Genomic DNA, 25302 nt, shown 5'->3' on the forward strand with positions numbered 1-25302 from the left:
AACGTTCTCTAAATAATGACTTATTAACTCAAAATATTGACTTAGTATCTCAAAATAATGAGAAACTATCTCAAAATAATGACTTATCTCAAATAATGATTTATTGTCTCAAAATAATGGGAAACTACCTAAAAAATAATGATTTATTATCTCAAAATAATGACTTAGTAACTCAAAATATTGACTTAGTAACTCAAAATATTGACTTAGTAACTCAAAATAATTATTTATTATCTCAAAATAATGAGAAACTATCTCAAAAATAATGATTTTTTATCTCAAAATAATGACTTACCTTATGACTTATTAAGTCTCATTATTTTTGAGATACTCATTTTGAGTTACTTGGTCATTTTTTATAGATAGTAAGTCAATATTTTGAGAAAGTTTCTCATTATGTCGACTTACAGATTTTTTTTCATCACATTGACGGGAATGGGATTTGATAATTAGCAGCAAAATGCAGTTAAAGTGTTGAAATACTCGTTTTGTCCCTCTGACTGATATATGGCATACTTAGATTATTAATACTGAAGCATCAGTGTGTAAGCAGTGTGTTACTGTTGTAGCTGCTGGAGGTGGAGCTAGTTTCAACTACTTTATACAGTCACTGGCCACTTCATTAGAAACACCTCTGTCACAGTCTAATCCAATACAACAGCTCTGCCATAAATCCTACTTTTTTAAAGTTCATACATTTACAGTTTCTGTTGACATTGTCAAAAAAGTTCTATTTCATGTTTATTACTGAGGTCGTACTAAGTGGTGGTGGCGTACTGACTGGTGTTGACTAGTGTTCCTTATATTTTGCCCCCCTCATGTATGTCAATGAAGTGGAAAAAATATTAGAAACATCAGTCAGTATAATGCACCCTAATACACCACCATTATCTACTACGACCTCAATAATACAGTAAACATAAAGTAGAATTATCACCTTCCTGACAATGTCAACAAAAACTGAAAATATATAAACTTCATAAATGTAGAATTTATGGCAACACTGTTGTATTATATTACATTAGATTGCACAGGTGTACCTAATCCAGTGAGTGTTAGCTAGTTTAGGCCACCAGTTCCCAAGTAACATAGGGGTCAGGCCTCTTCAAAGGGTCACCAGTTAAATCTTAGGGATTGTGAGATGATTAGTGGGAGAGGAAAGAAGGGAAAAAAAGTTACAACATCATTTTTAGTAATATTTTGTATTCTAAAAACTTGTTATATTATCCATTGTGCCAAATCTTCATCTGAAAAGTAAGTAAAGTGGTCAAATAAATGTAGTGGAGTAGAAAGTACAATATTAAAGTATAACTATAAAGTAGCATAAAATATGAACAAACTCATACATAGCTACTTAATGAATACATGATAAAGGAGGCCAGTATGAAACATGTAGAGGAAGCATTTATAACAAGTTTCCTTTTAGCCGGACGGTCTTGAACGCACCGGATCACCTGCACCCAGCAGCAGGGTTTGACTCTGAACCTCACAGCGACCATCCCTCACATACTGCACCATGGCTATGTTAATGTTTGTCTATATGTATCTATCGTGTCCACTGGCTCTGGAGTAGTCATTGTCGCCAGTTTGTGGTGCGTCTGCCCGCCGTCCTGAGTGCTGTCTGCAGCGGTGAGTACGGCCCAGGGTCTGGGGGGAGGCAGGGGCATCTCAAGGCAAAGGAGGCTAGATGGAGAGTAGGCGCTTTTTGCTTTGTGCAAGTGTGATAAAAACGTAACTTTACAGCTTATTTGAGCAAACAATCGATAACTTTTGATTTGTAGCCATGTTGACACTCCAGCTTAGTGTTAAATGACTTGCTAGTCGCCCCTCGCTAACGTTAGCTTAGTTAGCTGGCCCAGAAGAAGCTACACAATCTGTCAAAAGACCATCATGATTTCCTCACATGCTTTTAACACGTTAGCCCGTTGACAAACCGACCCAGCTTTATACAGCTAGTAATATTAACCTGTTAACTGTGTTTTTCCTCTGCTGTTACTCTCTCCGGATTTTGGGAAGCTAACTAGCCTGAACGTCAGTGAACCTAGCTGTTAGCATTGAAGCTAATGCTGTTCCACATTTTTTATAAGTGTCGTTAAAGGAGAGGTTCACAATCTGTCAAAGCTGTCTTAAAACAACAGTCAAGTGCCCGAGTGAACACTGACACAGCGTTTTCTTGCTGTAATCATTCCTCTTGTTCATGCTGACCATCAGAAGATCCCTTCATGATGTAGTTTCAATGAAAGTGATAGGGGCCAAAATCCACAGTCCTCCTCCTGTGCAAAAATGTATTACAAAGTTTATCTGAAGCTAATATGAAGCCTTAGCCATCCAAATTAGTCAGATCAAGTCAATGTCTTTCAGTATACAGTCTTATACTATAGTATACTTCCACCTCAGCTCTACAGGAAAACACAAAGAGGAAATTTGATACTAAAAAGACTGTAACTGTGTCAGATATACACTTGATATGTCTAACTCATACTGCTGAACCCTCAAATATTCTTCAGGGTTAGGGTTAAGTTTACACACTGGTTTTTGGCCCCCATCACTTAGACTGAAAGGACATTTGAAGGGGATCTCTTAGTCAGTATCAACATGAGGAATCATTACAGCGAGGAAAACCTGTTTCAGTTTTATTTGGGCATCTGACTCATGTTTGAAGAAAGACATGAAATATGTGAAAGTATCCTAAACTCAGCTAAACTCAACGTGATTAGTGGATCTGAAAGTGGATCGACATATATTCAGTTAGTTACACATTACATTTTAGTGTGGAAGTGAAACCCACGGTAAAGCAAGACTTAAATTACACAGGACATTATAGGAAGTAACAAGTGATTTAAATTTACACAATTAGTACTTCTGTTCAAGTGTCATACACACAAAGTACACAGCCAAATGAGCACAACACACAAGCTACTTACAAAAGCAGAAAATAATAGAAAGGGGAGCAAGTAAAGTGCACACAGCTGTGTCCTCTGTGTGTAAAAACATAGTTTATCAGATGAAAAAACAAACTAAGCTTTCAACAGGAACTAATTCGTATTTATTTATATTATTTAAAGGTGAAGGATTCATGATCAGGCTAAAGGCTGAACTGCCTAAAAAGAAAATGGATCCAGTTTGTTGTAAATGGGGGACACACCTGTGTTTCTGTATATGCAGTCAATGAATAGTCACACTAGCAGCATATTAATAATACATTACATCAATGTTTTGCACTATGATGTTCACCATATTGATTATTTTCATTTGTCTGCAGTGTTGTTGATGCCTTCCTGTTTTGTATCATCTAGTCTAGATGTCTTGGCCGAGATGAGTGTGAAGGCCTTTGAGCTAGTCCCCGCTGTGGAGCGAGACCTCCTCATGGGCGACAAGGCTCGCATCAACATCGAGTGTATAGAGTGCTGTGGGAAACACTTGTACGTCGGCACCAACGACTGCTTCATCCACCACTTCCTGCTGGACGAGGTCACATCCCCCAAAGGGAAACCCAGTTACTCATCTCAGAAGCTGCTTCACAAATATCTGGGCCTCAAGAAACCAGTTGCTGAGCTGCGAGCCGCCTCCGCTTTGGAGCGTCTGATAGTGCTTTGTGATGGGATAGTGTTTCTTGTCGACATGGTGACTCTGGAGACTGTGCCCTCAGCGGCAGGAGGTGGAGCCAAGATCAGAGGTGTGACGGCGTTCTGCATTAATGAGAACCCAGTGAGTGGCGACCCGTTCTGTGTGGAAATGGGTGTCCTCTCCTCGAAGCGGCGGACGGTGCAGATATACATGGTGTATGAGGACAGAGTGCAGCTGGTCAAAGAGGTGACCACGCCTGAACAGCCCTGCGCCGTCAGTCTTGACGGTTACTTCCTGTGCCTCGCCCTCGCTACACAGTACATGATCCTAAACTACAACACGGGAGCCTCCCAAGACCTCTTCCCCTACAACAGTGAGGAGCGGAGACCCATTGTGAAAAGGATCGACAGGGAGGAGTTCCTCTTGGCGGCACCTGGTGGTCTCGGTAAGTCAGTACAAAAATGTGAAGATTAACGTATCTAGGCGTGAATTGGATCATTCATTCATTTTTAACATTTTCATGTACACAAAATTGGTGCAACTAACAATTATTTAGATGAATAATTAAGCATTTAGTGTCTAAATTGTCCAAAAAGTAAACTTCCTCCTTATGTCCAAAACTGTCTCTCTGTACCATCTCACTGACCTCTTCCTCATCTCCCTACAGGAATGTTTGCCAATGCAGAAGGTGTATCCCAGCGGGCTCCAGTTAACTGGTCGGAGAGTGTGATCGGTGCCACTGTGTGCTTTCCCTATGTGGTGGCTTTGGATGAAAGTTTCATCACCATCCACAGCATGCTGGATCAACAGCTGAAACAGACCCTTTCATTCAGGGATGGACACATTCTGGAGGTCTTTGAAGGTATCCTCACACAAATCTAATCAATCAATTTATCTATGAAATGTGATAAGCACAGGGGAGTGCAGGTGTAACAACCAGCACCAGCAGTGCTCCAACTCTTTGGTATTCTCCTGACCTTGAAACACACTTTGCCCGTCTGTGTGGTAATTTGGTGAGCAGCACAGAGGTGGGAGGTCCATTAAAATCTGAAAATGATTTGCTGTATTTTGGTTGAAATTTAACCGTAGACGTTGAACTTGAACTGAAAACAGATGACCCTTCTGGCACAACGTCAATCTGCTGCTTTGGTGTTTTTTATCAACAAGAACAAACTAAATACTAAATGTGCTACAATCACCAATCACCCAGCAGCATCTGAAGGCAGCAGGACAGATGTGTTAATAAATCTGCCAGAGCGCAGTCCCATTACGCCATTAGTTGTTCACTGTTTTTACCGTCATTGAATCACCTGAAAATGATGCTCAGCTGCTACAGAATAATTACACACACCTCTACACTCATCAGGCTGATCGGTTATAACTCCATAATCTGCCTCTTTATGAAGGAGACGTTGGGTTACCACGGCTCATCATAGCCTCTTTTTCAACGTTCCGTCGGCCATTGAACAGCTTCTGTCATTAACATTGTTACTAACTGATGAAAAAACCTACATCATCTGTCTCTGGCTGCACACTTGTGGTGATGTTTGTTTATGCTGTGGCGCTCTCAGCAGTCCAAAGAGTTGTTTGTTGAGCTGCCATCATGCTCAACTGTGATTGGCACAGCTGCTTCAGAGCTATGAGAGCAACAATGTGACTGGCTGAGAGACTATTTAAAAATCGCCACACCTGCTGATCTGTTTTCACCTTCATCCAGCCTGTTTGCACTTTACACTGCTAGACATAAACTAAAATAACAGGTGCACATAGAGACACACATACAGTCTAAGACCTGCCATGAGGGGCTAAAATAGAGTTCATGTCACAACGGTTAGGAAGTTAATTTAAATCATGAGGAAATGTGTAAAATGATGTTATAACGATGAAGAATTGATGTGCAAAATTTCACCTAACAGAAGTGTAATGTTATAATGTTTTACAGTGTAGCTATAAATTAGATCCCACCATGTGTCTTGCCTTTGGCAGATATAACTTTTTTAAATATGTAATTTCAAGATCATATTGAACAAGACCTCAATTACTGTAAACGTCACTTTTTCCTTTTTATTGTATAGTCATATTGGAGAAATGACAGGAAATGAGAGAGAGAGAGATGCAGCACAGCTCCCCTGGCTGGATGCAGTAGGCTTTTTCTGAGACAGGAAGTCTTGATTTAAGCAGAGCAAATATTTAAAAAACCAAAATATTGAATTAGGCTTTGCAAAAAACGCAGCTGAAATGATTTAAGTTCTGATCAGAAGCACACAGAAAAAACTATTTTTAGGACATTTTATTCCTTTATTAGTGACAGAAGAAAGATCACAGGAAATGAAGGGAGAGAGACGGGGAGTAATGACATGCAGCAAAAGTCCCTGACCGAACAGGAACTGGGGATTTTGTGGTGAGCTCTGAGCTAAAGCTGGAAGAAGATTAGAAGGTTTTGATTTATTGCCTCTGGTTTGTCTACAATCATGAAATAGGTTCTGGGACAGTGGATTAAAATTAAGCAGAGTATAACAGCTGTTTATAGACCGGACACATGTAATATTACTATGTTTATTTATGTGTGCTGACCTGTGAGTGTTGTGTGTTTTTAGGGAAGGTCATTCTGGCTTCCACTAAAGCTGTGTATGTTCTGGTACCCTTGCCGCTGGAGAGACAGATTCAGGACTTACTGGCCAGTCACAGAGTGGAGGAGGCACTCGTCCTCACAGAGGGAGCGCAGAGAAATATTCCCAAAGACAAGTTTCAGGTAACAAATAATACATGGACTAAGATCTCTTTTTGTATTTATCTAAGCTGAATCACATGATTGACAGTGTTTTTCTAAACTGAAAAACATAGATGCCTCATATAATGTCACTTTCTACTCACAGATTTTGCACAAAAGAATCCTCCAGCAGGCGGGTTTCATACAGTTTGGCCAACTTCAATTTCTAGAAGCAAAAGAACACTTCAGGTAAGAGTTTGTGTCCGTTTGATAACTGTCCAGTCCATCAAGCACCACTAAGGCCCAAGTTGTGCTCAGAAAAACCTTTTGTTACATCATCTGTGAATATTTTTATTGCAGTACTGTTTAGTTTTTTATTTAAGTACTATCACTAATTGCTCTCGTCCCGCACATGCCATCACCACTGTGATTATTTGAGAATTGAAATCAAATCCTTGTTAGGTTAAATTATGTATATATACATACTGTATATATTCCAACCTCTTTTTCAGGGTATCTAGAAAAGTTTTAACAAGCATTGATTTAAGCCTCAGATTGTATGTAAAAGTCTTAATTTAATTCACAAAGGTCTTAAATATATATTCTAACCTGGCACTGGCACTAATGTTGGTTATACAATGTTTATTTTATGTAATTTACACAAAACCTGGCGGTAAAATCCCCAATTACATTGTTTCAGGTCTCTGACTTTATATAAATCTTAATCTATCCAACCATTATTTTTCTGCAGGTCCAGGTCTTGATTAAATAATTAGTTATATTATCGAGAATCAGTGTTTCCCATACATTCATTTATTTGTGACAGCCCGCCACACTAAAAGTTTGTCCACCACAAATTGATTTTCTAATTTTAGAACTGCACAGCCCACTTGGTCTTGCTCTCTAATATTTTCCCAGATACACCTGCACCATCACTCATCGTGCGCCCCGCTACACACCAACAGCCTCGTCTGAGCTCTCTCTGACCCCGCAGTCACATCACAACAACTACACTTGAGAGGCACAGTCGTGCTATCTGCACTTAAAAAGTGAAACACAAAGATCGATTGTGCGTCTGCATCGCTTAAAGCGCCAACCGTAGACTGTAAAACAAGGGACTTCATGCTGCATTCAAGTGCACTTCGTAAACTCTAGAAATCTATACTCAAAAAACCATGAAGGTTGTTATTTTCCTTTGTTGAAATACATACATCTGTACATTATTTTGTCATTCTTTCACTACAGCATTTTAAATCATAAAATAGCAAAACAAAACCATTGTTCTAATCTATTCTATAATGCTATCAATAAACCTCACCATATCCTTGTATAACGTGTCTCTAGGTATCTCTGTGATGATTTTCCATGTTGTTTTACTACAGCATTTATAATAAATAGATGCTAAAATCATAATAACAGTATCCCTTTCTTGACAAGTTTCTTCACCATGGCAAAACTTTCTGCAGAAAAACTTTCTTACAACTTCAGGAACTTTGCACACAGTTTCACCGCACTTTTCCCATAGTTTCTTTCTAAATAGCCTAATGTTAACAGCTGTTGAGTTGCAAAGGTAAAGCTGATAAACAAAATCAAGAAATGTGGTGATGTTACAACTTCACTTTATAGCTGCCGGTCATGGTTGTGTTAAATGATTTATTTTGGTGCCAATCTGAATCCACTTGCAGATTAATAATTAATATATATATAATAACTGCTTTCTAGTTTCTGGCCTTTAGTTCTTGACTGTGTCACTCATTAAATGTTTGTGTAAACCCTACTTTCATAATCTTTAGGAAGGGTCAGCTGGATGTTCGGGAGCTGATATCTCTCTACCCACTACTGATGCCAGCTTCCTCTTCATTTACGCGCTGCCACCCTCCTCTCCACGAGTTTGCTGATCTCAACCACCTGGCACAGGGTGACCAGGAAAAAGTGCTGCGGTGCAAGAAATTTCTCATCACTTATTTGGGAGAGGTAAAGTCAAGCACTGATTTTTGTCGCAAGTTTACCTATCAAAAGTTCCTCTTGTAATTCTGTAACTAAAAATTTTAAGTGTCATATTGTTATCACATATTATACTTTTTTTTTTTTTCTCCATCTCCACTCACAGGTACGAAGCACAGAGGTAGCCAACGGATGCAGAGAGGACGTGGACACGGCTCTGTTGAAACTATACGCTGAACAGAATCACGACAGCCTTCTAGACCTGTTAGCTTCAGAAAATGCCTGTGTGCTAACAGACAGCGTCCCGTGGCTGGAGAAATATCACAAGTGTGTATACTATAATTTTTGTCTTTTAATTTAGGGCGCTCCTTTTAAGAAGAAGTTAATTTACTATTATCTTAAGGATGTGAAAATTGCAGCATTTTAACACAAGGACATTTTATAGTCTTCACATCTGTTGAAGCAATTTTAATGGAGTGACACTCAAATGCAATTAATCTAAAGCACCCACGCATTTTGAGACTGTGGCTGCACTCTTGAACCTCATTTGACGGCCTATATAAAGAGTAATCAGGGTAAATTTTAAGTCTCAGATCAGCAATGTCCAATCATGAGTAAAACTGTAGTAATTGGCAGAAAAACATAACACTCTTGTGGGGATCAGTCTAATTTTTATAATTAATGTGGACACAAAATGTACAAATTCCTAGAGGGACTAACTGTGATGAAGCTTTGTTGGATAATTACATTTATTTGCTCCCTACTGTTAATTACCCTGATATGAGTTTAATTCTTTGTCCAGTTTAGTCAAGCCAATTTAATTAGTTTGTCTTTGTACAGAAAATGAAATCATGAGGGAGAGGCTTTATTTGATTCAGTCTTTTTTCCCCCCCACTCGCTTAGATATTTTGCACTTGGGCTGCTCTACCATTATAATGGTCAGGATTCAGCAGCGCTTCAGGTATGTACTAAATTGGTATCATTGGTTCTCAGAAGTGTCAGCACTAATGTGATATCTACTAAATGGACACGTTTTTTAATGTCCTCTATGACAGTTGTGGATTCGTGTGGCTGATGGGGATCTGGAGGACCACACAAGATCTGACCTTTATGAGTACATTGTGGACTTCCTCTGCTCCTGCTCCAATCTGGATCTGGTGTGGAAGTATGCAGACTGGGCCTTACGGAAGGATCCCACCGTAGGTTCCCAGGACCTTAAATAACCACAGAAGTTTAACACAGCAGACAGTGAAGGTTACCAGTAACTTGTCAATTTGACTATACAAGTAGGATATATTTTAACAGCAATGTAAACCAGTCACATTATTTTATTTAATCTAATTTTAATGATAAGTTTAATAGCAATGCCCACCAACTACTAGGACATAAATGCAAATAGCGGAGATAGTCAAAGTTAGCCAAGATGACACATTTTATAGCAGTGTACACATTACAACATTACATAAGCAAAATCATGCAATGTATAAACATCATTGCATTGATAGAAAGCAAATGATAAGAGTATTCTATATTCTTCATGACAGATTTTTTAAATCTATTTTATTATTTTTATTCTATAGTGGTAACCTAGGCTTTCTTTTTTGTTCATAGATAGGTGTCCACATCTTCACTAAGAGGCCTGGCAGTAAAGATCAGTCAGATCTAAACCCTGATGATGTCGTTACTTACCTGGGAAAGCACAGCCGGGCGCTTCTTCTCTACCTGGAACACCTGGTGCTGGAGAGACGAACACAGGTACAACAAACTGATAAAGTCTGGTGAATGAGGTCCGTTAAAGTATCCTGGAGCGAAAGACCGAATCTGTGCAAGACCCATAGATTCTGATCTGGAGTAGATCCTTTATGCAAAATCATTTTCAAGTAAACACAATGAGAGGACTATTTCCTGTGGTATCAGTTCCAACAATTACTGAATCACATTTTAACCCTTGACTTCCATCTACAATCCTGATCTGTGACTTAAGGGTGAAGCTTAGAAACAACTATTATTATCCCTATTCTATTATTTCTTCAGAATAAGGTGGCAACGATAATTTATTGATTTCTTTACACGTTTGTGGCTGCAGAAGGAGCGATTCCACACTCACCTGGCTGTGTTGTACCTGGAGAGGGTCTTGCCATTGCTGTCAGAGTCATCAAAAAACAAACAGGAGCTGACCAGAGCGAGAGAGAGGCTCCAAGCTCTGCTCAGGGAGTCGAACCTCTACCGTGTACAGTTTCTTTTAGGTGAGACCGATGTCTGAAAAAACACCACACATATCTTTTTATCTGCAAATGTCGCTCAATGCTCATTTTAGGTTTTAACGGTGTCATTAACCACTGTGTCTCATCAGTTTTAACTCAGCATGTCTGATGTTATAATTTTCTCTTTAGGTAAGATAGAAAACAATGATCACCTGCTGCTAGAGCGTGCAACACTACATGGAAAACTGGAGGAGCATGATAAAGCTTTGCACATATTGGTGCACGAGCTCAGAGACTTCCCGTCCGCTGAGGCCTTTGTTATATGGGCCTCTTCCTGTCAGGATTCTGCTTACCGACAGCGGCTGTTTCACCTTCTCTTGGGAGTTTATCTCGACAGAACCCTTACTGGAAAATCAGCAGCAGGCGTCAGCAGTGGAGACCTGGAGATGGCGGCAGTGGACCTCCTAAATCGGCACGGGGAGGTGTTTGACGCAGTCCACGTGCTGCGCATGCTCCCCGAAGGCTGGTCGCTACAGCTGCTGCGGCCCTTCCTGGGTCGAGCCGTCAGGGCCAGTATGCACGCCTGCCGCACCTCGCAGATCGCGCTGGGGCTGGCCCACTCTGAAAACCTCCAACTGCTGCATGACCGGGTGAGCAGCGCAGACAGTATCATAACACAATAACTCAAAAATATGAGAAACTATTAAATTTGAATTCTGCATTTAACCACAATAGTTTAATGAGGTATTTTATAGGCTTTGTGACACCATCTGTTAGCAGATTATTCTGTTTTGTTTTATGACAGATTTTCATTTAAAGATCCAGTCAACATTAGTTTAACGAACCGTTAACAGCTATAATAACAACAGAAATGACTGCTTATTTATAAGTATTGGTGTAATTACATTCGTCTTAGTAAATAAATTAATATATATGTAATTAAAGAGTTGGACCGATACATTGATTGCACAACTGGCAGAAAATGAATCAGCAACTAATTTAATAGGTGATTGATTTTTTTAAATTATTTTAAAGTAAAAATATCAAACATTCACTGTTTCCAGTTTATTAAATGTGGAGATTTGAATGCGTAGTTGTCGCATATGATGATAAACAGAGTATCCTGTTGATCAAATAAAATAAGACATTTAAATGCATCACCATGGGCTGTGGGAAATTATCACAGCATTTTCATCTGACTTTATATAAACATTTAATTGAAACTAATTGGTAGATTAATTCATAGTGAAGTGCTGTATAAAAGTTAATTTTGAAGCTTTATTATATGAGACATGAAACAATCAAGTATGTCCCAGTAATAGATATGTGGAGGAAGGAGTGGAATCATTACAGAAAATACTTTATTTTATAAATAACACAATTTCTCAAAGTTATATAACATAATTATGAAGAGAGTCATGTATAGTTTCTATAAAAAGTTTCATGTCTTCTGTCTATCCTCCTGCAGCAAAATACTTTAATAAACTACATTCATTTTTAATTTGAATCCGTTGTTCTGCTTCTATAAACAAAATAATTCATATTGGAGACATGTTGATTACTACTTGAAATCCAACAATGAGACGAGCAAATATTGTTGGTATTAACATTTCTTGTCTGAACTATATTGATTTGTTATTTTTTTCCTCACTGAATTTTATTATTTGTACTGTCTTCATTGTATTTCATAGTCACTGAATTGAGCTGACACTAACTCTACTCTGTACGTATTTCCTCCTCCAGTTGAAAGAGCGGAAGAAACCAATCCTTGTATCCGAGAAGAAAGGATGCCACCTGTGCCACAACACCTTCAGCGAGCCTGATGTGGTGTGCCTGCCAGGTGGAGTGCCTGTCCATACTCACTGTGTCGCCCAGAGAGTCAGGGACCCTCCCACAAAGAGACAGTTAACTAATAGCAGTAACCATACGTGAGACTTGACCCCCTTCAAACTACAATTTGATCTGTGACCGGGAGGCACCGAAATAAAGCAGGACTGTGTTGAGGACTGTGGGGATGATGAGAAAAAAGCACAGAACACCCGTTTGCCCGAGTAGAGCTGGCTGTGGAGTTGATGAGAAACACAAAGAAAGCTGTATACGTTTGAAAGAGAGGAATTGAGTTTGACACAGAGTGCGAGGGAGGGAGAAAGATATTTATTCCTGTGCTGAAATTAAACTACACTTTCAGACTGTAAGTTTTTATCGCTACAACAGCTAAGTGTGAACGCACCCTTTAATCCATTTCAACGACGAATGAATTGAAGACTCCTCTGCTTCTCTGTGGGTTCAGTACTCTATCTGTCCTTGTATTGTTTTGACTACAGGACACCATATCTGAATCCTGCTACAAATATTTCTTGAGCATGAACAGTGTTACCACTCCTACGGTTCTGATCTACTGTATTAATATTGATCTAACTTGCACATTGAAGTGTTGGGTTTTAATGTTAAGTACTACAAAAAATTAAGTCCTTTACGTCTGTCTTTTACTCTCTGAAATCTGGTCACTGCTGCTTTGTTTCCTCACAGCCGTCAGAGAAATGGATGTTGTTTTCCAGTTGGTGGCTTACTGGCAGCAGTGTGATCCACCCCCCCCCCCATTACATTTTGAATGTCGTGCGATCGAGGCTATATCGGTGTGTCATCAGTGTAAAACACTACATGAAACCTTGCATAGCTCTGCTAAACTTTAAGTGTAACCAGGGATTCAGATCAATACTAAAAAAAAAACTGCATTTAAGAATGAAATCAGACTCAACCTCTGAACTGATTAAATCATCTTTATTGATAATAAGTCAGGAGGCACATTGTGAAACATGACCGTAAATGCTATGACGCTGTAATAAGTGACAGCTACATGAAGTCATCATCAATCATCAAATCGTCTGAAATCAAGCTTCATGTTCTTGCTTTGAGTAGCAAATAAATTAAGCGGGATCTTCAATGCCTGCAGTCATAAATCCATTTTCGGTGTTTGTTATTTCGAGTACGTTCAGCGATATAGATAAAGTTAATTTGAATTACGCTCCTACAAAAACTAATTTCAGTTATTTCCAACTGTGGTTAATTTATTTAAATTTTTTTAAAACTTATTTCACATTTAAAAAAAAAAAAAAAACTTTAATCACAAGATGGCAGTAATGTGTAAAATTAAATGAATGTGATTTACTGGTGAAATTACCAATCCTCCTCCTAACCTGTACTATTTTATTACTTATTTTTTCTATCCACCATTTCCACTAATACAGCATGGTTTAAACAGATAATCTACTCTGGTTCAGTCAATGTAAACTCACTGCATCCACTGTTCCATTAAACACTATATGAGTGGAAACCTCCAAATTACAGTATGTGTTTGATGAGGATGTTTTGTTTTTACCATATTCTGACTGTGATCACATCAAATTATCATAAATAAGAAATAACTGTAAAGGAAAATCTCAGTGCTGACCAGATTAAATCCAATAGGTCATTGAACAGCAAGTATTAAAATGTTTTTTAAAAACATAGCGTCCTCTGCTTTGATTGGTAAAGAACAACTCAGGGTTTGATAGATCAGCTTTCACAGCTGCTGTAGTGCTGGAGTTGCGACTTTAACCTTCTTACCATAACACCTCTCTCAAAAACTGAAAAGAAACGTAAATCAATGTATTTTATTCTAAGGTAGCCCTGTAATTCTTCACAGGCTTGTCAGATCAGAGCGCCACTTTGTCCTTGAATGCTTTCCAAAGTTTGTGTTTGTGTCAAATTACGATAAACTGCAGTGTGGACTTTTTTTTTTTTTTTTTTTTTTTTTTTTTTTTTTTTAAATGTTTCTCCCACTCTGAGTTATCTAACAACAGGCTGCATTATGTGTTTGTGTTGCTGCATTGTCTTAAAAGTCACATCAGAAAGAAATCAGGGACATCCTACCTGATGGAGGTGATGCTGTGCTGAAAAAGTGGTTTAAGTTTACCAACATCATTCTTGGAAAAAAAAACGTGCTCCTCAAGGTAGCCGGAGGTGCATGAATTCCAGGTTATTAAGTTATTAAAAAATAAAGAAAACAACAACAAAAACTCTAAATGTGGTTATGTAAAGCTGCCGTACACAAAATGCACTCTTTATAAAGTAAAATGTTTGTGTACTTCCATGTTGTTGTTTTTAATATTTAACACTTTTCAGTCATCCAAGATATGTGCTGCGGTCTATCGTTCACTGAAGATAATTTACAGTTCTAAAAATGAGTGATTTAAACGGTCTTAACTTGTCTAATATCAGAAGGTTTGATTCTCGTAAAACATAAACTGGTTTCTGAGAGAGAAAAATGGAGAAAAAAGGAATTCCAAATCACGACTTCATGGACTCAAATTTCTTACGTAACAAAAACCAAACTATCAGCAAACTTTGTCTCCTCAGTTGTTTATTTGTAACTAATTCCCAAATTGTTCAAACTAATCACATCATTGTTGTGGGTTTTGCTTGGTCCTCTGGTGCCTGTGCTGTCAACGCTCGCCTTCTGTAATTTATGTGGGGAAGTTTGTGCAAACGTGGGACTATTTTTCTAACATGAAGATCAGTATATTGTAGATACTGTAGGTTTGACTCACTTTCCATGACAGAAATTCACAGCTTACTGCACAGCATCTCTCTGTCTGAACTATTTAAGTGTAGCTTGCTTAAAAAGCCCCGCCCAACCATGACGACAATAATAAAAAAAACAAAAAAACGATACAGTTGCGTGGAAAAAAAGCTATTGTATTTCATAAATATATGTATACTGGTATGTATATACTGCATTTGTACCTGTTTCTTGCTTTCTAAATCAATACCAATGTGGATGGAGTGTACAAACTGTAAATCCGTCCAATTTTAATAAACATGAAACTGTATATCAGGTCCTGAAGTCTCAAACTCATAATTCACACCTAAAATTGACATGTGTATGACTGCTGTTACACATAATGTGTTTTTCTCTTTTATAATAGTGTTTGACTGTGAAGGTCCTGCCTGTGGGCTTAGCTGTGACAAAAAACTATAATCAAGGGAATGTTAACGAGTGTTGCTAAATTAACTTTGGCATTTAATTGAATACCAATTAACTTCCCTCTCAATGTGAATCAAATCATGGATTACAGCAATAAAACAGGTCTGATGTACTCTTGTCTCATGAGTGCTGGCTGCAAGCTTGTTGGATGTATTGTAGTATTTAGGTTGCAAACCCCCCCCCCCCCCCCCCCCCTACATGTAAAAATGAAACATGACCATGGTAACATGGAAAGATCATTTCCAAAAAATAGTCAACTAATCACCTTCAGTTAGGAGCCCAAATGAACATTGAAAAATGTTTTTCTTGCTGTAATCATTCCTCCTGTTCATACTGACCGTTGGACAATCTCTCCATAATGCACTAATAATGTAAATGATGGAGGACACAATCCAGTCCTCCATCTGTGCAAAAATGTATTCAAACGTTCATTTGAAGCTTCCAAATTCGTCAAATCAAGCCTTTCGACATTTTTACCTTTTTAGTGCCAACGTCAACAGGGAAACACTTTCTGGGAAAACACAGGAAATTTGATGCGAAAAAGACTGAAAAGGTCTCAGATATATACTTGATATGACTAACTCTGACTGCTGAGATTGTGTGGACACATTGTGGATTTTGGCCTCCATCATTTTTACATTGAAAGCACATTTGAAGTGGATCATTTAACAGTCAGAGAGTTCACACAAATTCACTTGAAAGCTTGTGATGCCTTTGTTTTATGGTCTTATTGCTTTAACTGAACCGCAGTTTATTTAGTAGTGTGAACATTTTGGTGGGAGTGTCATTATAATTGTAGCCAGATTATTCCTGTGAAATCATTTCAAATATGTAACCACATTTATATGAGTGGAACAGAGTTTACACTGCTTATAAGGCAAACTCTTTGAATATTTATATACTGGTCAAATAAATAAGATAATGTAATTTACTGTAGTGAAAAATAAATGCTTATCTAAAAATAATCTTTGTTGATTGCTGATTTCTGAAGCCTTCAGTTTGTTTCACTTAATAAAAATACTACAAATTAAATTACAAGTAAAAGTTCTTTAAGTCCCTAAAGTAAAAGAATAGAGTGACAAAATACATTAAATATAATTGACGACATGTGACTAATGTACCAGATGTAAACGTACTAATACATCCAAAAATGATGAGAAATATATAGTACTGTTACTGTTGTAGTGGGTCAAGGTAGGGTCGATTGTAGCTATAATAAAATGTACTTTTACTTTAATACTTTAAGTACATTAGCTGCTAATACTTTACAGGACTTTTTAAAATATTGCTTTATTGGTACTTTTATTTTAGTAAAAAAAGAACCACCAATGCTAAGATTTGTACTTGAGTAAATTCAACTAGCAAGTTAGCTTAACTTTAACACTACTGTCTTGGCATGACCGTACTCAACTATTTGCATCCTCACAATAAACAAATGCAAGCAAATATTTCATCTTTATTGACAAGGTGTTAAAGCCAAGATTAGTACTCACCAGCTGTTTTTTGTGAGGGTTAATTAGCTACTTTTTTCAAGGCTGGGTGCAGGGGTCGTTTCCGCTGGGCTTGCAGAACTGGAGAATGGGCTGTACATAGCCGGCAGCCACAGGTGTTCAAGCTCTCTAGCTTTCTTATGTGCACTAATCTCTGTACCATTATTATGTGATGATGATGATGATGATGATGATGAAGATGATAAGAAAACAAACGCTAACGTGTGAGCTACGTGACCTCTGCCGGTGGTTCCAGTGCAGAGGGGTTGCCATGGTAACCAAGGGGTCGGCGAAGCAGGCAGGAGGGGTGTCAAACGGTAGCTAACTTTAGTTGGTTGCTTCTGTCATTGTTGGTGGTGTTTTAAAACGCCACCAACAATGACCAATTTTGTTTAAAGTTGCAGCTCGTAAAAAACAATAACAAAAAACAAAAAACAAAAGAAAAAAAACAAAAGAAAACATGGACAGCGACTTAGAAAAAACAGAAAATCCAAAGGAAGACAATGACAGAGCAGCCGTGGATGAAACTGAGGAGATTCAAATAAGGTAAACAGATAGGTTTACTGTTGTCTCTATGAGACTGATGGTCTCTAATGTGTTTGATTTAAAAAAAAAAGAAGGTATATTTTATTTCTCATATTTTTGATTAACTGTCCACTTATGACAGGAGAAGGTAGTGTGGGTGGGGAAAGAGTGTGATGGTACCCACCAACTACCAACAGAAGTCTGACATAAAAATGCAAATCCAAGTGAAATATGAAAACATTTTAGTGGGTGGAAATGCACTTTTTTTGGAATAAAACCATATGTTAATATTTTACACATCAATTTAATTTCATAAAAGCACATGCACAAAGCTATGTAAGGTGACTAAATAGCTAATATAATGGGCAAATGTACCACTTGAAGCATTTCAGTCCCATCAGTTTTGTAGGTGAGGAATCCAAGTGTCAAAGAAAAAGATGTCATCCTGGGTGTCGGACCTTTAAGATATCAAGTAGTATGGAAATGTCTCCTGTCAAACGATACCTGAAATCAATCCTTTTTGCACCCAAAGCTAGAAAATAGGACTATTTGTATGGACTTGCTCACAGCCAATCAATGTAAGTGTTCTTCGATTGATACATTTTAATAATGTGAAGACTTTCAAAATCCATTTGTGTAAAAATCTAATCATTAAGATTTAGAGGATGGTGGCTTTTTATCCAATTTAATGCGTCTATTCACATGATGGGTATCAAATGAAGTACTCAAATGAATGGTATCAGTATCATTTTAAGGGTACTAGAAAACAATACCTATTCTGTTATGGGGTTTTTTCTTCTGCACCTGTACCCAGCCAGGGATGTACACACTATCCACCACCACTATGTTTACAACTTAACTTACCTGGTATTGAACTGCCAGAGAACGAAATGTGCATTTAAAAAACATTTTGTAATTGAAATATTGACTATGTGTATTTGGATTCTGTTTTTTACGGTGACATTTCCTAATCTCTTTCTGTTTTTTCTCTTTTAGTTCTCCACATGAAAACACCGATGAGGAACTGGCAAAAAATTCCACAGAGGCTCAAAATGAAGTAGAAAAAACAAAAGAAGACATCGACAGCGACTTAGAAAAAACAGAAAATCCAAAGGAGGACATCGACAGCGACTTAGAAAAAACAGAAAATCCAAAGGAGGACATCGACAGCGACTTAGAAAAAACAGAAAATCCAAAGGAAGACAATGACAGAGCAGCCGTGGATGACACTGAGGAGATTCAAATAAGGTAAACAGATAGGTTTACTGTTGTCTCTGTCCGCTGGTGGTCTCTAATGTGTTTGATTTAAAAAAAATAAATAAATAAAAAAAGAAGGTATATTTTATTTCTCATATTTTTGATTAACTGTCCACTTATGACAGGAGAAGGTAGTGTGGGTGGGGAAAGAGTGTGATGGTACCCACCAACTACCAACAGAAGTCTGACATAAAAATGCAAATCCAAGTGAAATATGAAAACATTTTAGTGGGTGGAAATGCACTTTTTTGGTATAAAACCATATGTTAATATTTTACACATCAATTTAATTTCATAAAAGCACATGCACAAAGCTATGTAAGGTGACTAAATAGCTAATATAATGGGCAAATGTACCACTTGAAGCATTTCAGTCCCATCAGTTTTGTAGGTGAGGAATCCAAGTGTCAAAGAACAAGATGTCATCCTGGGTGTCGAACCTTTAAGATATCAAGTAGTATGGAAATGTCTCCTGTCAAACGATACCTGAAATCGATCCTTTTTGCACCCAAAGCTAGAAAATAGGACTATTTGTATGGACTTGCTCACAGCCAATCAATGTAAGTGTTCTTCGATTGATACATTTTAATAATGTGAAGACTTTCAAAATCCATTTGTGTAAAAATCTAATCATTAAGATTTAGAGGATGGTGGCTTTTTATCCAATTTAATGCGTCTATTCACATGATGGGTATCAAATGAAGTACTCAAATGAATGGTATCAGTATCATTTTAAGGGTACTAGAAAACAATACCTATTCTGTTATGGGTTTTTTTCTTCTGTACCTGTACCCAGCCAGGGATGTACACACTATCCACCACCACTATGTTTACAACTTAACTTACCTGGTATTGAACTGCCAGAGAACGAAATGTGCATTTAAAAAACATTTTGTAATTGAAATATTGACTATGTGTATTTGGATTCTGTTTTTTACGGTGACATTTCCTAATCTCTTTCTGTTTTTTCTCTTTTAGTTCTCCACATGAAAACACCGATGAGGAACTGGCAAAAAATTCCACAGAGGCTCAAAATGAAGTAGAAAAAACAAAAGAAGACATCGACAGCGACTTAGAAAAAACAGAAAATCCAAAGGAGGACATCGACAGCGACAGCGACAGCGACAGCGACAGCGACAGTGACAGCGAAAAAACAGAAAATCCAAAGGAAGACAATGACAGAGCAGCCGTGGATGACACTGAGGAGATTCAAATAAGGTAAACAGATAGGTTTACTGTTGTCTCTGTCCGCTGGTGGTCTCTAATGTGTTTGATTTAAAAGAAAAAAGAAGGTACATTTTATTTCTCATATTTTTGATTAACTGTCCACTTATGACAGGAGAAAGTAGTGTGGGTGGGGATAGAGTGTGATGGTACCCACCAACTACCAACAGAAGTCTGACATAAAAATGCAAATCCAAGTGAAATATGATGATATGTTTTTTTCTCTTTTAGTTTTCCACATGAAAACACTGATGGGGAACTGGCAAATAATTCCACAGAGGCTCAAAATGAAGGAGGAGGAGGAGAGGCTCAAAACAACTTGATAAAAAGACTGCAGTCCTGTTTCCAAGCCATTCTGATTGTGATTTTGATGGTGCTTTTGGGTGGTGTGACCGGCGTCCTCTTAATCAAGATGAATAAAGAGCAAAGTCTGACAGCAGAAGTCTACAGTCTGAGAGAGGAGATACTCATAGCATGGAACAACACCAATCAGCTGCAAATACAAAATAATGAGCTGAAGCAACTTCTGAACTCCACTTATCAAAACGTCACCCTCCTGGGAGATGAGAACCACCGACTGATGCTGCTCCTAAATGATACGCTGTACAACTTCACCTTGTTGTCAGATGAAAAAGCACGGCTGAGCCGACTTTTGGAGAGCACAGTGTATGACAAAACACAGTTGCAAGTGGAGAGCAAAGAGATAGTTGTGCTTCTGAATTCAACCCTGCAAAACTGGACCCTTGTAGAAGAGGGGGACAGACAACTGGATGTGCTGCTGAACAATTCGCTGCACATCATCACCCTGGCATCTGCAGAAAATAAACGGTTGAGCTTAATGTTAGACAATGAACAGCATACCTCAAAACAGCTCCAAATAGAAAAAAATGAACTTAAGCAACGTCTGAGCTCCACTTATGAAAATGTCAACCTCCTGGGAAATGAGAACCACCGACTGACACTGCTGTTAAATGACACCCTGTACAACACCACCTTGCTGACAGCTGAAAAAGCACAGCTCAGTCTGCTCTTGAAGAACACATTGAATGAAAAAACACAGTTACAAGTGGAGTGTAAAGAGCTGAATGTGCTTCTAAATTCAACACTGCAAAACTGGACCATTACAGAAGAGGAGAACAGACAGCTGAACCTGCAGCTCAACGAGTCGCTGCACGCCATCACTCAAGCATCTGCAGGAAATAAAAAGTTGAGATTGCAATTAGATGATAGACAACAAATCTCCAACCAGCTCCAACTAGAAAAAAATGAGCTGAAGCAATTTCTGACCTCCGCTCATCAAAACATCACCCTCCTGGGAGATGAGAACCACCGACTGACGCTGATGTTAGATGACTCACTGTACAACTCCACCTTGCTGTCGAATGAAAAAACACAGCTCAGCCTGCTCTTGAAGAACACATTGAATGAAAAAACACAATTGCAAGTGGAGTGTAAAGACTTGGACATGCTTTTAAATTCAACCCTGCAAAAGTGTACCCTTGTAGAAGAGGACAACAGACAGTTGAATCTGCAGCTCAACAAGTCGCTGCGCACCATCACCCTGACATCTGCAGAAAATAAATTGTTGAGCTTGCAATTAGATAATGAACAAGAAACCTGTAAGCAGCTGCAAATACAAAACAATGACCTGAAGCAACATCTGAACTCCAGGCATCAAAACTGCACCCTCCAGGGAAATGAGAACCACCAACTGATGCTGTTGTTAAATGCCACACTGTACAGCTCCCCCTTGACTTCAGATGAAAAGACAAAGTTGAGGCTGCTCTTGAAAAACACTTTGCATGAAAAAACACAGTTGCAATTTTGCAATTGTAGTTCAGCACTTCTGAACTCCACTTACCAAAAGTTCAAAGAGCTGAATGTGCTTCCAAATTCAACCCTGCAAAACTGGAATCTTGTTGAAGAGGAGAGCAGACAAATGGACATGCTGCTGAACGAATCACTGCACTTCATCAAACTGACTGTAGAAAATAAAAGGTTAAGTTTGCTGTTAGACGATGAACAGAAAACCTCCAAGAAGCTGCAAACTGAAAACAATGAACTGAATAAACATCTGACCTCCACTCATCAATATGTCACCCACCTGGTTAATGAGAAGCACCGGCTGATGCTGATGTTAAATGCCACACTCTACAACGCCACCTTGCTGTCAGATGAAAAAGCACAGCTGAGCCTGCTCTCGAAAAACACATCACATGAAAACCCACAGTTACAAATGGAGAGTAATGAGCTGATTGTGCTTCTAAATTCAACCCTGCAAATATTTAACCTTGTAGAAGAAGGAGACAAACAGTTGAACCTGCTGCTGAACGAGTCGCTGCGCATCATCACCCTGACATCTGCAGAAAATAAAAGGTTGAGCTTGCAGTTAGATGATGGACAACACACCTCCAAACAGCTGCAAATAGAAAAAAATGAGCTGAAACGACGTCTGAGCTTGACTTATGAAAACTACAACCTCCTGGGAAATGAGAACCACCGACTGACGCTGCTGCTAAATGCCACACTGTACAACTTCACGTTGCTGTCAGAAGAAAAAGCACAGCTGAGCCGACTTTTGGAGAACACAGTGCATGGAAAAACACAGTTGCAAGTGGAGAGCAAAGAACTGGTTGTGCTTCTAAGTTCAACTCTGCAGAACTGGACCCTTGTAGAAAAAGAGGACAGACAACTGGATGTGCTGCTGAACGAGTCGCTGCGTATCATCACCCTGGCATCTGCAGAAAATAAACGGTTGAGCTTTCTGTTAGACAATGAACAGCAAACCACCAAGAAGCTGCAATTACAAAACAATGACCTGAAGCAACATCTGAATTCGACTGATGAAGACTGCACCTTCCTGGGAAATGAGAACCACCGACTGATGCTGCTGTTAAATGACACCTTGCCTTCAGATGACAAATCACAATTAGAAGTGGAGAGCAAAGAGCTGGTTGTGCTTCTAAATTCAACTCTACAAAACTTGAACCTTGTAGAAGAGGGGGACAAACAGTTGAACCTGCTGCTGAACGAGTCGCTGCGCATCATCACCCTGACATCTGCAGAAAATAAACGGTTGAGCTTGCTGTTAGATAGCAGCAAAACAGGACAACAAATCTCCAAGAAGCTGCAAATAGAGAACATTGAGCTGAAGCGACGTTTGAGCATGACTTATGAAAACTGCAACTACAACTCCACCTTGCTATCAAATGAAAAAGCACAGCTCAGCCTGCTCTTGAAGAACACATTGCATGAAAAAACACAATTGCAAGTGGAGTGTAAAGACTTGGACATGCTTTTAAATTCAACCCTGCAAAAGTGTACCCTTGTAGTAGAGGAGAACAGACGGTTGAACCTGCAGCTGAGTGAGTCACTGCACACCATCACACAGGCATCTGCAGAAAATACAAAGTTGAGATTGCAATTAGATGATAGACAACAAACCTCCAACCAGCTCCAACTAGAAAAAAATGAGCTAAAGCAATTTCTGACCTCCGCTCATCAAAACATCACCCTCCTGGGAGATGAGAACCACCGACTGACGCTGATGTTAGATGACTCACTGTACAACTCCACCTTGCTATCAAGTGAAAAAGCACAGCTCAGCCTGCTGTTGAAGAACACATTGAATGAAAAAACACAATTGCAAGTGGAGTGCAAAGAGCTGAATGTGCATCTAAATTCAACCCTGCAAAAGTGTACCCTTGTAGAAGAGGAGAACAGACGGTTGAACCTGCAGCTGAACGAGTCGCTGCGCACCATCACCCTGACATCTGCAGAAAATAAATTGTTGAGCTTGCAATTAGATAATGAACAAAAAATCTGTAAGCAGCTGCAAATACAAAACAATGACATGAACTCCACCTATGAAAACGTCACCCTCCTGGGAAATGAGAACCACCAACTGACGCTGCTCTTGAAGAACACATTGAACGAAAAAACACAATTGCAAGTGGAGTGCAAAGAGCTGAATGTGCATCTAAATTCAACCCTGCAAAAGTGTACCCTTGTAGAAGAGGAGAACAGGCGGTTGAACCTGCAGCTGAACGAGTCGCTGCACACCATCACCCTGACATCTGCAGAAAATAAATTGTTGAGCTTGCAATTAGATAATGAACAAAAAATCTGTAAGCAGCTGCAAATACAAAACAATGACATGAACTCCACCTATGAAAACGTCACCCTCCTGGGAAATGAGAACCACCAACTGACGCTGCTCTTGAAGAACACATTGAACGAAAAAACACAATTGCAAGTGGAGTGCAAAGAGCTGAATGTGCATCTAAATTCAACCCTGCAAAAGTGTACCCTTGTAGAAGAGGAGAACAGGCGGTTGAACCTGCAGCTGAACGAGTCGCTGCACACCATCACCCTGACATCTGCAGAAAATAAATTGTTGAGCTTGCAATTAGATAATGAACAAAAAATCTGTAAGCAGCTGCAAATACAAAACAATGACATGAACTCCACCTATGAAAACGTCACCCTCCTGGGAAATGAGAACCACCAACTGACGCTGCTCTTGAAGAACACATTGAACGAAAAAACACAATTGCAAGTGGAGTGCAAAGAGCTGAATGTGCATCTAAATTCAACCCTGCAAAAGTGTACCCTTGTAGAAGAGGAGAACAGGCGGTTGAACCTGCAGCTGAACGAGTCGCTGCACACCATCACCCTGACATCTGCAGAAAATAAATTGTTGAGCTTGCAATTAGATAATGAACAAAAAATCTGTAAGCAGCTGCAAATACAAAACAATGACATGAACTCCACCTATGAAAACGTCACCCTCCTGGGAAATGAGAACCACCAACTGACGCTGCTCTTGAAGAACACATTGAACGAAAAAACACAATTGCAAGTGGAGTGCAAAGAGCTGAATGTGCATCTAAATTCAACCCTGCAAAAGTGTACCCTTGTAGAAGAGGAGAACAGACGGTTGAACCTGCAGCTGAACGAGTCGCTGCACACCATCACCCTGACATCTGCAGAAAATAAATTGTTGAGCTTGCAATTAGATAATGAACAAAAAATCTGTAAGCAGCTGCAAATACAAAACAATGACATGAACTCCACCTATGAAAACGTCACCCTCCTGGGAAATGAGAACCACCAACTGACGCTGCTCTTGAAGAACACATTGAACGAAAAAACACAATTGCAAGTGGAGTGCAAAGAGCTGAATGTGCATCTAAATTCAACCCTGCAAAAGTGTACCCTTGTAGAAGAGGAGAACAGGCGGTTGAACCTGCAGCTGAACGAGTCGCTGCACACCATCACCCTGACATCTGCAGAAAATAAATTGTTGAGCTTGCAATTAGATAATGAACAAAAAATCTGTAAGCAGCTGCAAAT

At 38.9% G+C, this 25302-nt stretch overlaps 2 protein-coding genes across 3 annotated transcripts in view; both read left to right on the forward strand.

The window, feature by feature from the left end:
- Positions 1–25302, forward strand: part of grtp1a (growth hormone regulated TBC protein 1a) — a 100539-nt gene that overhangs the window by 26333 nt on the left and 48904 nt on the right. The gene's annotated exons all lie outside the window — the stretch shown is intronic.
- Positions 1508–12829, forward strand: tgfbrap1 (transforming growth factor, beta receptor associated protein 1). Of its 2 annotated transcripts, none has more exons than XM_053323877.1 (13): positions 1508–1629; positions 3297–4012; positions 4235–4429; positions 6165–6319; positions 6444–6526; positions 8071–8251; positions 8388–8548; positions 9125–9182; positions 9277–9420; positions 9833–9976; positions 10308–10467; positions 10615–11075; positions 12169–12829. In XM_053323877.1, the coding sequence occupies exons 2-13, from the start codon at positions 3316–3318 to the stop codon at positions 12355–12357; spliced, it is 2628 nt and encodes an 875-aa protein (XP_053179852.1). In that variant the 5' UTR covers positions 1508–1629; positions 3297–3315; the 3' UTR covers positions 12358–12829. The 2 variants fall into 2 exon arrangements, with proteins under 2 accessions (XP_053179852.1, XP_053179861.1); XM_053323886.1 differs by having other exon boundaries at positions 1510–1629; positions 3302–4012.

The sequence above is a fragment of the Scomber japonicus genome, chromosome 1, assembly GCF_027409825.1.
Source record: "Scomber japonicus isolate fScoJap1 chromosome 1, fScoJap1.pri, whole genome shotgun sequence".
Taxonomy (NCBI): domain Eukaryota; kingdom Metazoa; phylum Chordata; class Actinopteri; order Scombriformes; family Scombridae; genus Scomber; species Scomber japonicus.

Excerpts from the sequence above, each read along its gene's own strand:
- tgfbrap1 (XM_053323877.1), top strand. The coding sequence starts at position 3,316 with ATGAGTGTGAAGGCCTTTGAGCTAGTCCCCGCTGTGGAGCGAGACCTC. Across the intron at positions 6,320-6,443 it reads TTCCCAAAGACAAGTTTCAG|ATTTTGCACAAAAGAATCCT; the intron begins GTAACAAATAAT and ends TTCTACTCACAG. Across the intron at positions 9,183-9,276 it reads AGGATTCAGCAGCGCTTCAG|TTGTGGATTCGTGTGGCTGA; the intron begins GTATGTACTAAA and ends CCTCTATGACAG.